Here is a 14679-nt window from a genome sequence, read left to right as displayed (position 1 = left end):
CGGCAGCTTTGCTGTACAGCCCATTTTGGAAAGTAATCATTGCAAGCTGCACACGTAGATATGCCTGAGGAATGTATTTCAGAATAAGAAAATTCATCATGTCTGATAAAGCTCACATCGACCATGCTGCACCAAAGTGCATCGGAGTGTTGGTCAGCAGTGGCAAGACGTTGAACTCGCCGTAATGCCTCATTATGGCGACCGGCATTGAAAATCACAACAGCCTAGACAAAATCACATTGAAACCTTGGTGCGACAGGCAGACTATGAACGCAACAATGAGCATACCTTGATCAACAGTAAAAGATCAACGGTAACCGGATCATGATCCGAAAATGTGATAGTGAGGTCAAAAGCTTCCATCGCATCCCAGAGCTGCTCGTTGCCGCAGAGTGCAAGGCCCTTGGAAACATACCCCCATAATGAGGGCTGGATGGCAATTGACTGTGCAATATATCTGTCGTGAACAGACTAGTAACGGTAGTGGCAGAGGGTCTGACCTTGACTGCGTCTTGAAGTGCATTGTCCCATTCAAGATTCTGTGCTCTCACCACTGAGCGAATGGCATAGCATCAGGAAATCGTGAGTTTACTTAATCCTTACTTATTTTAACCTTTTCCCACTTATTTACAATGGATCTACTTTTTTTCTGAAATTTGACAACTGCTTTAAAATTGAGTATTACAATATGTCTGTTGGGCCTGAGAGACATCTTTCATTGCATAAGACTAACAATTAGTGACTAGTATGAAGCTTGAGTGACATATTAATGTTGATGATTTTCTTTCTTAAATGTTCTCTTGAGGTACCATCTTGCAAATTGAGAGTCCAATAATTTTATAGCACACATTTATGATGATTGCTAACAGATCCTGATAGTTCAGTTGGGACCAGGTGGTGATTTAAGCATAATAAGTAGATCCATTTGAAATAAGTGGGAAAAGTTCGAAATAAGTAAGGATTAAGTAAACTCATGATTTCCTGATGTAGGAATTGTCTTTGTTGCTGTCTTTGTCGATCTCTTGGGTCAGCAACTCTTCAGCAGTATGCAGGTCACCAGCAACAGATGCATTCCACACAGTCAGGAAGACTTGGATCTGTATCAAGGAAGCTCACATTGCATGATAGGGAGACATGTTGAAGGCAAAATCTTACCTTGATGTCATATAATGATTGTCTGTTGACTTTGGAGGTTTTGTCATGAATGGCCCCATATCTATCATCAGTGCAATCCACTGCTCTGCCTTTAGGGCAGTCAGGTTGTCCATCTGGCGACCTCACTGTATGTCCTGCAGAGGTGGTGGTGAGGATGTGCTGTCAAACTGTAGCTCAATTCCCTACTTTTCTGTCCATTCAATCTAACAGTGATACCAGAATGAAACTCATTAGTGTGGGTCTCAAGTTTGTTCCCATATTCGGAGTTGAGCAGTAGCCAGTTCAGTGGTTTGAGCCTGGGGCGGAGATCATGGCTGTCGCCAACTTTCTTGGGCTGTGGGGGGTTTGGTGGTTGGCGTGGACAGGGATTATTAATGTTACCATCTTTCTTGGGCCATGGGTCATTTGATAGTTGATGTCCAGAAGGAGGATTGTTGGGTCCTAGACAAGGCCCAGGATGAGGATCATGGTTGTTGCCAACTTTCTGGGGCTGTAGGGGATTTGGTGGTTGGCATGAACAGGGATCATTGTTGTTACCATCTTTCTTGGGCTGTGGGCCATTTGGTATTTTATGCCCAGGAGAAGGATCATTTGGTCCTAGATAAGGCCCAGGATGGTGATCATGGTTATTTCCAACTTTCTGGGGCTGTGGGGGGGTTGGTGGTTGGTGCAGATGGGGGTCATTACTATTGCTGTCTTTCTTGGGCTGTGGGTAGTTTGGTAATTGATGTCCAGGAGAAAGATAGTTGGTTCCTAGGTGAGGCTCGGGATGGGGATCATGGTTCTTACCAACTTTCTTGGGCTGTGGGGGGGTTGGGGATGAATGAAGATTATTATAGTTGCCATCTTTCTTGGGCTGGGGGCAGTTTGGTAGTTGATGTCCAGAAGGAGGATCATTTGGTCCTGAGTGAGGTCCAGAATGGGGATCATGATTCTTACCAACTTTTTTGGGCTGTGGGGGGTTTGGGAGTGAATAGAGATTATTATAGTTGCCAACTTTCTGGGGCCGCAGGTGATTTGATAGTTGATGTCCAGGAGGAGGATTGTTGGGCCCCAGGCGAGGCCTGGGATGATGATCATGGTTGTTGACAACTTTAGGCTGTGGAGGGTTTGGTGGTTGGCCATGATGGGTATCATCATTGTTGCCATCTTTCTTGGGTCTCAGGTGGTTTAGTATTTTACACCCAAGAGGAAGATCATTGTGTCCTAGGTGAGGCACAGGATGGGGATCATGGCTGTTGCGAACTTTCTGGGGCTGTGGGAGGTATGGTGGTTGGTGTGGACAGTAATCATCATTATTGCCATCTTTCTTTGGTGGTGGGCCATTTGGTAGTTGACATCTGGGAGGAGGATCATTAGGTCCTGGGTGGTTCAGTGCCAGTTGGTGTCTGGGGTGGGAATCATCATTATTGACATCTTCATTGAGCCATGAGTGGTTTGGTGCTTCTGAGTGTCTGGGATAGGGGTTGTCATTGTTGACATCTTTGCAATCATTCAAGATTTCAGTAGTATGCACATTTATGATGTTTGTGAATATCTATATGGAGGAAGCTCAAGTGGTGTGATAAGTACACATTGAAGGCAAGAGCTCACATTATATGACAGTTTCCCACTAGACCTAGAGCTGAAGCTAGAGTTATTTCCAGAGTTGTCATCACTGCCAAAGTCATCATCACCACCAGAGTCTTCGTTGACATTCAAGGCTCCATAGGTTTCATCAGCATCTGAAGTTCCATTGGCTTCATCAGCTTCATCAGCATCCTCATCTTCATCTTCATCATCAATATCAATATCAACATCTTCACCATTGTCTTCATCGTTAACATCAACATCATCTTCACCTTTGCCTTTGCCTTCATCGTCATCATCATCATCATCATCATCATCATCATCATCATCATCATCATCATCATCATCATCATCATCATCATCATTATCAACATCAACATCAACATCTTCACCTTCATCTTCACTGACTTCATCATCTTCATCTTGGTCAACTTCACCTTCGTCTTTATCTTGGTCAACATTTTCAATATTGTTTTCATCATCCTCGTCTTTATCAGTGTCTGCACTCCCATAAGGGTCTTCACTGCCATAAAGGCCTTCACCCCTGCTGTAAGTGTCTTCACCATTGTGAGCATCTTCGCTATCATAAGGATCTTCCCCTCCAGTAGCAGTGGCTTCACCCCATTGAGGGTCATCACCGCTGTAAAGGTCTTCACCTCCACTGTCAGGGTCTTCACCCCCGCTGTCAGAGTCTTCATCCTTGCTGTCAGGGTCTTCATCACCACTGTCAAGGCCTTCACCCCTACTGTCAGGGTCTTCACCACCACTGTCAAGGTCTTCATCCCTGCTGTAAGTGCCTTCACCTTTGCAAGCATCTTCACTATCATAAGGATCTTCCCCTCCAGCAGTGTCTTCACCCCATTGAGGGTTATCGCTCCCATAAGGGTCTTCATCCCTGCTGTCAGAGTTTTCACCTCTGCCATAAGTATCTTCACCTTCACAAACATCTTCACTATCATAAGGATCTTCCCCTCCAGCAGTGTCTTCACCCCATTGAGGGCTGTCACTCCCATAAGGGTCTTCATCCCCACTGTCAGGGTCTTCACCTCTGCTGTAAGCGTCTTCACCTTCATGAACATCTTCGCTATCATAAGGATCTTCCTCTCCAGCAGGGTCTTCACCCTATTGAGGGTCGTCACTCCCATAAGGGTCTTCATCACTGGAATATTGTGGCATCGTAGATCTTGTGTGCAGTGAGTAGCGCAGATTTTCTCCTTATAACCCTATTCATGCAGGTGCTTATCCATGGTTTCTTCTTTGGGCCCATAAAACATACCTTGCTGCTATAGCCCCTTAATCTCATGTCACTTCATTCATCAACTCTGCCCCACTCCAACTTGATGGTTTTTCTTGCCTTCATGTCACCATGCACCATGCTGCCACAGCTTGGATCTCTCATCATTTTTTCATCATTGCCTCCTCTCTTCATAAACACCTGTCAGATACCATTGATTCCTTCATCCTGTGCACTGCCGACCCACTCAGAAGGAGTTAGAACACATGTCTGGTACAATCACATACCATAATCAACTGGGTGTCTCTTTTGCTCAGTGTGTTTTTATCATGCTTTGCCATGGTATCCCAAAGACCCAAAACAATCATTAGGCACCATGATGCCACATAAGATATATGCTCCAGAGCATGTTGCTGATTTGCCCACTTGTCCATGCAATAATGAACCATACCTCTTAACAAATCATCACAGGCCTAATCAGCTGTGCCTGTATACATAGAAAGTTGAAGGTTCTGTGCGATATCAGGTGTACTGATTCATGCCAGCAAACATCTGCCTGATGAATGAATGAATATGATCAAAAGTCATTGGCTTGGCATCAAAAAAATAGATACTTATCAAGGGCAACCTCAGTGTCAAAATATCACATCACCAAAATAGCTGGGAAAGAAATTTCATGTGGGATGCAGTAAAGTGTCAGTAACATAATATGTAGATGGTCAGCACGAGAGCAAGTGCGAGTACAATGTTCTTACTTATGATCAAACACCAAAAACATCTCATAGCACTCAGAGCCCATCTCAATGCCAACAGGGCATCTGTCTGATATTCTTGCTTGGATTCTTTTAGTCAATAATGATTTTCACCAGGATCACAATTATGAGATGGCTCTGGGTGAGATCAAGGGTTGTGTGCCAGTTACGAAACTGGAATGGGTCCAATCACACAAAGAGGAGACAGATGTCACATATGCAGGCTGGCACATGCTCATATTACTCTGATTTGACAGAGACATAGCCTGAGCAGCTTCAGGGCAGTGTGAAGTCAGCCACATGAAAAGGGCTGCCTGGTTGCTTATTTGTCTTGATACTATGATAGATATTGAAATAGCAACAGTAGTATGGGCGAGGGCATGTATACTGGTGAGGGTTGGGTGACCTAACTCAGTAGTGTCTGTCATCAGGCTCTCACCACTGAAACCAGAATCTATGGCAGCCATCTGAGAGAGCATGGGATCCATGGAGATTGGTGTGGTCCCAAGGTCAGTGTCATACCACATGAAAAAGTCATAGCATCCAGGTTGTGACTGGCGGAAATACAGCAAGGTGTGCGCACATGTCTAAAAAACTAGTACAGACGAATTAATTAGTCAAGCAACATTCAAAGTGCGTGTATGAATAGATCACAATCTACCTAAGCACAGGTGGGCGCTAACCCATATGCTGACAGTCTGAGATACTGATGGGCTTCCAAGTCGCACTTAGCATCTTCCTCTCCCAACACACTAAACATTTGAGTCAGCACCAAAAGTCTCAACTGTAGAGCTTGACTACTTATACCTCAGACAGCAGACAACTTTCAAAAACATATCAAAATGACCATGGACTTGGATAGAGGATTATGGATGACCAGTCAGTATTGACACCACCACAAATACTACATGTTCCTGCCAAGGAAGATTTTGGCATAGGATGGCATATCAAGGATTAAATTGACATGCGAAGTGAACTAGGGCAAAATCCCACTGGTTGAAGTCGGAGCTGCTTATGATGCTGCAACTGCCGCCGCACGTTGTCGAGTTGACCATCTTTAAAAACACAACCACTCACTCATGATTGCACTCAATGATCTTCCATATTGTCCTCGAGTCACAGTTTGAAGGTACACATTTGCTGCTGTATCAACTTGAAGCACCACAGTACTAGTGCTGAGATGTAGTCTTGGCAGATATCATGATCGTCAGGCTGTACTGAGGTAGCATGGGGAAATTTGTTGACCTACTGCCACCCCTTGCCAAGCTTAAAGGGCGTCTAAGATATTGATCAGCGTCTCAGTTGTCTCATCCCTGGTAGGAAGCACTAACTTATCACATTGGCATGCAGCAACATCTCCATGGTCACTTCCGTCAACCTCTTTCATGCTCTTAGGAATCTACTGCTCCCTCATTCTGATTACTAGTAGTTCTATAATTTGCGCCAGGTGTTGACCTGAGGCTCGAATTTACAAAGTCTGTATATATATCTGAAGGGTGCGATCATTGTCCATCATCAAACCAACGCATACTACTTATGCAAGTACTTTAGATGATGCTATGCAGTGGAATGCGACGTGCGTGTGGGTTATGTTTTCAAATAAGGCCCGTGTTCATACTTGACGCCATAGCAAGAGCTCATTCGATAGACCCCAGAGTTGAGACATCATCATGTTCACTTGATAAATGTACTGACTACCTATCCCAGTTCTCCCCAGGTTGAAGCTCGGCAGCTATATATCCTTCGATCGCAGAATCACCTGTTTCGACAACTTTTAGAGACGGGGACAGATGGTGTCTCCGCCTCAACTTCACTTTGTCTTCATTGACATGTCCACTTGTCTTACATTCGTCCCAGAATCATCATGCCATCGAGTGGGCTGTGTAAAATAATCAGTATATGCGGTATTCACTATGTTAAATAAAGTAGCCTGGGTGCACGGGCTGGGGGAGGAAGAGAAAACTTGAAGGAACACCCGCTTCGAGAAAAAGAACCCCTATAATGGACTGTTGAAGGAACGACAGTACTAGTTATGTTAACCAAACAAGATATATCTATGGTACATTGCACAAGTTTCATGACTTGGTATGCTCCGCCGACTCGAAACATCAACGTCTATTGCGCTTACTTCTCCAAATCCTCATCGCCGACGCGTTTGTAATGCGCGCGATCTGCACGTTGCAAAAGGCCTTTGAAACGACGAAGTCCGTCACCACACCAAACAAACATCCCCACTCCAACTACGACCACCACAAATAAGATGGCCGCATATCTCAGACGTTCCGACGACCCAGAAAGATCCTCCACAACCTCAGGGGTGGCATCCACAGCTGGAGGGGGGGCTGACTTCGCAGGGCTCGTCTTCTCGTTAGATGCTGGCGAGGTGGGTGTAGAGCCGGGCAATTCAACATCGACTGGCGAAGTTACAGAATTTACGGGTATGGTGGTGATATCCTGTTGGCAAGCAACAATATTTTATTCGCATCAAGAGCTCAAGAGACACAAAGGCAGCTGAATCATAGCTCAGCGCGTAGGGGTACCTCTTTTCCTCCCTCATCCACAATCGGCTCAACTGGCAGCTAGAAACATGGGATGAATACGCCAAACACAGCACAAGTAAATAGAATAACAAACCTCTCCAGAGTCGTAGATGGTGACGTCCTCCAATGGACGATCGTTGCCGCCTTTAGGAACGTCCTCTGAATAGGAGGTGAGAACTTATGGTGATGTAGAGGTGATATAAAGCGAACCGATAGAGTATACAATGTCCATTCCTTCGAGGACTTTTCCGAAGACAACCTGATTTGACATAGCTTAGATAGTACGGTCATAAAAGTGACGTAGAACTCACGTGTTTACCGTCCAGCCAGCTGGTGACAACAGTGCAAATGAACTGGAAAACTACTCAGTAAAGCTCATTGAAAGCAATCATAGGCTAACGAATTGAGATCCTAGAGCGCCATGTTAGATGTCATGATCGATGAGAGAAGAACCTGCTTACCGTTGGTGTCCTTGCCTGCATTAGCCATGGAAAGAGTGCCGGGTCCGGTGTGCTTGAGCTTGCTAAAGTAGATGTTAGAGTTGAAGACGTGACCATGACCACAAAACACTGACAAGTTCTCATCCTTGAAGCGGTCGCCGTAAATGGACTGAAGAACCTCCATAAGTAACGTTCATACCAAGACGGGTCCTAGATTACCTTTCCACCGGTACCATCCCCACGAGCTAGTGAGACCATATCGAATTAGCTTCAGAACATATGAGTGATAGCACACATACTGAAATCACCGCCCTGGATCCTGAGAAAAGAAAACATCAAGCGAATGTCCACAAAACAGACAAGTAACCCACATGAAGTTCTTGATAACGCGGTGGAACTTGGAGCCCTTGTAACCGTAGCCAAGCTCATTACCATCCTTCCCGACACCAGTTGCGAGTGCGCGGAAGTTCTCGACTGTCTTGGGAACGGTCTGCGAGGAGTATTAGTCAACCGCATATCTGCCAGAATAAGTAAAGCAACGTACACCACCATAAAGACCAATGACAACTGTTTAACATTCGAGCCCCGTCAGATGTATGTCACAGGGCAGTCTCAACATATGACACAAACCTCGGCCTAGGTCCTTGTCGCCATGCCTAATGTCGAAGTAGACTTTGTGAGTGATTTTGGGACCCTTGGCAGCATCCGCAGACTGCGCACAGAAAATTGCAGCTATAGAAATCAAAATGAGCGCAAGAGAAACACGGCCGAACATTGTGCAGCAAAGTAGTGAATGTGTGAACGAAGACGTGTTCAAACCAATTTGACTTGAAGAAAGGTTATCAAATGTGGGAACGACATTCCCTTTTGGTTTATGCTTGTTTTGGCAAGCGAACCCTGTCTTGTCCATGGTCTAAGTTGTTTCTTCCGCACCACAACTTTTCGTACACCTCTCGTGTCTTCCCATACTGACATTCGCTCGCCCACCACCGCCTCCCTCGTCGTTCACCAAGTCGATCAGTTTACGGTTCACGTGAATCGTGTCATCTCGCTCCTCTTGGATGCCCATCCAATACTCCCTCCTGCAGCAAAACCGTCACTATGAAGCAACTGAAAGCGCTGTGCCATGAGCGTAGCTTGAATGCGTGAGGGAGAAAGGCAGGCCTGATCGAGCGCCTCACTGCTGTGGTACCTCCAAGGTATGTTGGGTGTGTTTTCCTCCTTATGGGCCCCTCTCTGTGGAGAGCTTTGAACCTCATGTTGTGTGCTTATGTTGATTTCCTCCGGGTGCCACCTCAAGAGCTCGCTCATGAAAGCCATGGCAATAATTGGTCGCGTCCGACGCTATCAGTTTCTATGACGACAGCCTATCTCTCGAACATCCATGTCGTGCGTTCACGCCGCGTATCTCTGACTTCAATAAAGCACTGATGATTCAAGCGCAGCGCCTCCATCTCGAGTATGTCCATGGCACGGTTTGATATTTTCTGGGCTGACTCGTGGGTGCAAAGACTTCGACATCACCGAAAACACGGATCCTCAACTCACACCTTTTTCCAAAGTACTCCGAACAAATCAAGAAATCAGTATGCACGCACCTCACAGTGTAAGTTGGTCTTTCGAGTGTCGTTCTTCATCACACGTGCATCAGCTCTGTGATGGCATGCGTCCAAAGCTGTTCATACTCTGGACAAGCAGTACGGGTCAGTGGCGGTTCTGCAGTTCATCTGAACAAGCCACAGTCCCACCAGGGCTCATCCTTTTTGTGCTGCTGCATTCTTCTGGGCTTCTGCTATGATACATTGCCCTTAGAAATACCGGTATTCTTTTTTCCTCGTGCGACCCATCTTTCGAACGAGAAGCATATATTCCATATCCGACATCTTCACATTGGACATAAAAACTCTAGCGTATTCAAAGGTCGCGGCTCGCGTCCTGCTAAATCTACAACGCAGCACGATGTTGGCGACGCAGAGCAACGGATACGAGATATTGCCCGTGCGCAGGGCTGGCTGTCGAAGAAGGGTGGCAAGATGATTAGCAGTGGGACCAGCGAATTTCAAAATTGCATCTGGTGCTGCCTTGGATTCACTTCTCCATAGCTATCGGTTGCAGTCCGACAGCAGGGCTCCCAGCTTCTCTTCCATAGCATAAACTCGAGACTAGCGACGTGGTACTTACTATGAAATGCTATTGTTCTACACCAAGAATGCGAGGATAAACGGGTCATTTAGTCCTTGTCAGGTCACAAAAGATGGGCAAATCACATCTACAGCCTCGTGCCTCGGCTGACTACTAGATCACCATTCGCTGGTGGAAAACTGTAAGAGCACTGGATTGATACAGAATGTAACAAAGCAAATGCGATACTTCTCTACATAGTCATCAAACTAAGTTACATGGTGATCCTGTCGTAGAACAAGGGAACAGGTATATAGAGCGTGTTACTACTGTCGAGATACGCACCTAGGTTCGTCACACCGTCACACGCCTGGCGAATCGAACCTATTTTTCGTGACGGTCACACCAATTTTGAGGCCGTCGAACCTAAATTGTGACAAGTGGTAAAAACGCAAAAAAAAAACATCTAATGCATCCAAAAGTCTTTGTACTGAGTGTTCGCAACACGTCTGCGCTTGCCACGGCCCTCAGCCTCAACCTCCGTAGACCCATCTCGTAGCTCTTCCACTGTTTATCGCTAAGCCGAAGGACATCTGCAAAGTTGAGAGATTTGACTGAAACAGACTGGAGGTCTTCATCATCTGATGCTTGCATACGCTGGACCACTACAGCAATCATGCTGTCCAACACACAACCATGAATTAGACATGATCCTAACAGTGGTCGGAGCTTGGTGCTCCTCAGATCTGTCTGAGCACCAAATCCCTTGAGAGGGGCATCCCATGGAAGGCTCTCTAAGACATCTAGAACCTCATCAATAATTTCCAACTCTTGTCCGTCAGTAGGAACAACATCAAATCTGTTGTAGACCCAGTCATCTGATGTGCACCAATCATGCTGATTCTCGAGTGCATGTGACATAGCGACCCAGTATGACACAACCCACATTGGAAGCAGGTCATTGGGGAACGAAGGATGGATCACTGATTTATCTCCATCTCAAAATGCACCTCTAGCACGATTGTAAAGGGATAAGGCTGTTCGAAATGGTGGAACAGGTCATGAAACAAAGTCATGTGGCAACTGGAGCAAAGGGGACTGTTTGGAAAAAACAATTCTAGCAGCTGAAGTGCTGTTTTCTAACACTAGTAGGCAGGTTGATAAGCAGTAATGCAGCGACGGAAAGGCTGCCCGAAGGAGCAATTGAGAACTGTGCAGGCACAGATAACACATCCTGGAACTTAGCCTCTGAGGCAACATGAAGGTCAGGCATGGTGTGGAAAACTTGGATGGGAAATGTTTCAGACCATGTCCATCTTGTGGACTGAGCTATGGCTCACTTGCCAAACATTGGAGGATCCACACTGACAAGACTTTACCATAACATAGCAAGAAGACATTGCCATATTGCCAGATGGAAGTCAAATTAGAGATGAAGCTCTTGAGGTGAGCATCTCCAGCTGTGGGTCATGAGGATCACTGTGGCCCCTTAGTGCTGCATGTATACAAGGGAATGTGTCTACCCCAACATTGGTTGTTGAACCTAAGTGCAGTGTGTCACACTGTCACACCCCCCTGCGAACCTTCAAACCTAACGTTCATTTGGTCACACCCAGATTGGGTCGAACCTAGGTGCGTATCTTGACAGTACTAGCTCAAGAAGCCAGGTAGAGCTCTGGTTAGATGGACATGGGTGCCAAAGCTTCTGTTGCCGCCCTTCACTGGGTTGCACATTGATGGGTTAAAACTGAGGATGAGAATTACGAGGGGTTTCATAAAATAGAAAAGAAAAACCGAATCTGGAACAAGGTGATATCAGCTTGTTGGCCATTTGTGTGTGAATTGAGAGATGCAGACCTTTGCAAGTTTCTGCCCTTTGCATAAAATATCAAGACAAGACCATAGACCCTTCAAACACCATTGCCATTCGAGCCAGGAAAGGAGGTGACAATTCCAGAAAGCATGTAATATATGAGTGAGAGTGTTATCCCATGGATTGGGGGCATGTGAGAGATGTACAGCCCAGTTGTGACAGGCGTACTTGAGAGCATCGGAAGATAATCGACTTTTTTGGTGCACATGATGTGCAAAAGTTGTGAAGGTGTTCATAGCATGAATTATCTCCCTGTCTAGCAGAAAAAGACTTTCTGGTAATGCAGGGGTGGAATGATAGTGGTGTCTTAATGCCAGGAACACCGGAAACATCAAGAAATCTGGGAAGGTCTTGAGCTGCTGGATTACTTGGAAAGCTGGCAGTAAAGGCACATCGCTGATAATGATATACTTGTTCATTGCTTCTGATGTCCTCATGAATTCTTCCATTGTCACCCGGATGGAGGCTGCAGGAGTGGACTACCACACTTGACCCTGAGGAGTCTGCAGCCAATTGTGCCCACACAGGGTCTTCAGCCAGTCACATCCTGAGTGGGTCTACAACCAGTCTTCCCCTCCACAAGACTTCAGCCAGTCTCATCCTGCCTCAGTCTGCAGCCAGTCTTGTCCTTCCTGGGTGTGCAGCCAGTCCCACCCTCCCTCCATCTGCAGCCATTCTCATCCTCCCTGGGTCCACAGCCAGTTTTCCCCTCCCTCCATCTGCAGCCAGTTTTCCCCTCCCTCTATCTGCAGCCAGTCTTGTCCTCCCTCCATCTGCAGCCAGTGTTCTCCTCCCTCCATCTGTAGTCAGTCTTGTCCTCCCCAGGTCCTTACCCAGTCTCATGCTTCCTGGGTCAGCAGCCAGTCTTCCCCTCCATCTGTTTGCAGCCAGTCTTATCCTCCCTTGGTCTGTGGCCAGTCTTCCCCTCCCTCTGTCTGCAGCCAGTCTTGTCCTGCCTGAGTCCACACCCAGTGGTCTCCTCCCTCCCTTCACAGCTAGTCTCATCCTCCTTGGGTCTGCAGCCAGTCTTGACCTCTCTCCATCCACAGCCAGTCTTCCCCACCATCTGTCCATAGCCAGTTTCATCCTCCCTATGTCTGCAGCCAGTCTTGTTTTCCCTAGGTCCACAGCCAGTCTCGACCTTCCCAGGTCTACAGCCACTCTCATCCTTCATGTATCTGTAGTCACTCTTGTCCTCCATGTGTCTGCAGCCATTCTCATCCTTCCTGGGTCCGTACCCAGTCTTGTCCTCCCTATGTCTGCAGTCAGTCTTGTCCTTCCTTGGTCTGCAGCCAGTCTCATCCTTCCAGGGTCTGCGCCCACTCTCATCCTCCCTCCATCTGTAGCCAGTGTTCCCCACCCTGAGTTTGCAACCACTTTTGTCCTTCCTTGGTCTACAGCCAGTCATTCCCTTCATGAGTCTTCAGCTAGTCTCGCCCACCCTGAGTCTGCAACCACTTTTGTCCTTCCTTGGTCTGCAGCCAGTCATTCCCTTCATAGGTCTACAGCCAGTCTCATCCACCCTGGGTCTGCAGCCAGCCTTGTCCTTTCCAGGTCCACAGCCAGACTTGTCCTTCCTGGGTCTGCACCCACTCTTGTCCTCCCTGGGTCTGCAGCCACTCTCTTCCTTCCCAGGTCCACAGCCAGTCTTGTCCTTCCTGGGTCTGCAGCTAGTCTTCCCCTCCCATGATCAGCAACCAGCCTTTCCCTCCTAATCTGCAGCAGTTCTTGTGCTTCCTGTGACTGCAGCCACTTTCATCCTTCCTGGGTCTTCAACTACTCTCATCCTCCCTGGATCTGCAGTCAGTCTTGTCCTCCCTCTGTCTGCAGCCAGTTTTCCCCTCCCTCCATCTGCAGCCAGTCTTGTACTCCTCTAGTCCACAGCTAGTCTTGTCCATCCTGGGTCTGTAGCCAGTCTTGTCCATCCTGAGTCCATAGCCACTCTCAATCCTTCCTGGGTCTGCAGCCAGGCTCATTCATCCTGGGTCCATAGCCACTCTCATCCTTCCTGGGTCTGCAGCCACTCTTGTTGTCTTGGGTCTGGTTCTTTCAGGGCTACCAGCCAGCCTCATCATCTCTGTATCCGCACCCAGCCTTATCCTTCCTGGGTCTGCAGCCAGTCTTGTCCTGCCTGTATTTGCAGCCAGTCTCATCCTTCCTGTGTCTGTAGCCAGTCTTGTCCTCCCTAGGTTTGCAGCCAGACACACCTGTCCACCATCCCTAGCCAAGATTCCAAATCTGAAGGGTGATCTCCTTGAAGCCACAGCAGACAGATGACAGCTGACAGTGGCTCTGGTGGCTGAATAAGGAATGCTAATGAGTCTTTCAACCTAAGTGAGTCCTTGTGTTGCATAGCTTTGCTTTGCTTCTTCAGTTCTGAGAGCACATTGGAGAGAGCCATGCTTTCTGGAATCTCTTTCATCATCAGGCAAAGAGAGGAATTAGCCAGTAGGGAGTGGGGTGATGGCATATCATGTTTGCATACTTGAGGGAGGTGTCATATCCACATATCTGGATCTCAGATCTGACCCTTATCTCATCTCAGATCCACATCTTATCTCCGATCCTATCTGCATCTTATCTCCCTCCAACATCTCGTCATTTAACCTGTCCACTCGTCTGGTCTGGTCCACAACTCATCCAAATCCACAACCAGTGCTTGTCTCCTTTCAGTAACCCCCTAACTCCAGTATTTTGGTTATCTGTATATCTGTCCTGCTCCCTTATCCGCTACCTATGTTTCATTTCCGTTTCATGATTTGTGATCCATTTCTACTTACCAATAGACTATCCACATGCTTCATACATAGCCTCGGACTCTGCTGATTGATCATTCTGTTAGATACCTATAGTATATAACCTCCTGTAACTTTCTGTAGTACCTCAGTTCGAATATCATCTTAGTTCTACTCATTCCTGTCCTCTGGACTTGAGTACCTCTACTCTCGTCACCCTCCAAGACTTAGGATTGATTCCTATAGTCTATCTGTATCCG

General features: G+C 46.9%; 2 protein-coding genes across 2 annotated transcripts; both read right to left on the bottom strand.

The window, feature by feature from the left end:
* Positions 1–1255: 1255 nt before the first annotated feature.
* BJ212DRAFT_1302632 (uncharacterized protein) lies at positions 1256–4027 on the bottom strand (the record flags this gene model as incomplete). The annotated part of the gene is made up of 4 exons (XM_041333292.1): positions 1256–2692; positions 2749–2954; positions 3117–3846; positions 4001–4027. 4 exons carry the CDS (start codon positions 4025–4027, stop codon positions 1256–1258), a joined length of 2400 nt encoding a protein of 799 aa, XP_041189246.1.
* Positions 4028–7226: 3199 nt separating this feature from the next.
* Positions 7227–8465, bottom strand: BJ212DRAFT_1279683 (cyclophilin-like domain-containing protein; the record flags this gene model as incomplete). The annotated part of the gene is made up of 11 exons (XM_041331515.1): positions 7227–7289; positions 7345–7409; positions 7461–7509; positions 7562–7603; positions 7704–7773; positions 7825–7859; positions 7910–7935; positions 7990–8009; positions 8062–8180; positions 8235–8257; positions 8321–8465. 11 exons carry the CDS (start codon positions 8463–8465, stop codon positions 7227–7229), a joined length of 657 nt encoding a protein of 218 aa, XP_041189245.1.
* Between the last annotated feature and the right edge of the window lie 6214 nt (positions 8466–14679).

Source organism: Suillus subaureus (genome assembly GCF_016647635.1).
Source record: "Suillus subaureus strain MN1 chromosome Unknown BJ212scaffold_34, whole genome shotgun sequence".
Classification (NCBI taxonomy): domain Eukaryota; kingdom Fungi; phylum Basidiomycota; class Agaricomycetes; order Boletales; family Suillaceae; genus Suillus; species Suillus subaureus.
The sequence above is the reverse complement of the archived record's forward strand: the minus strand, read 5'-3'. Positions and strand labels throughout refer to the sequence as shown.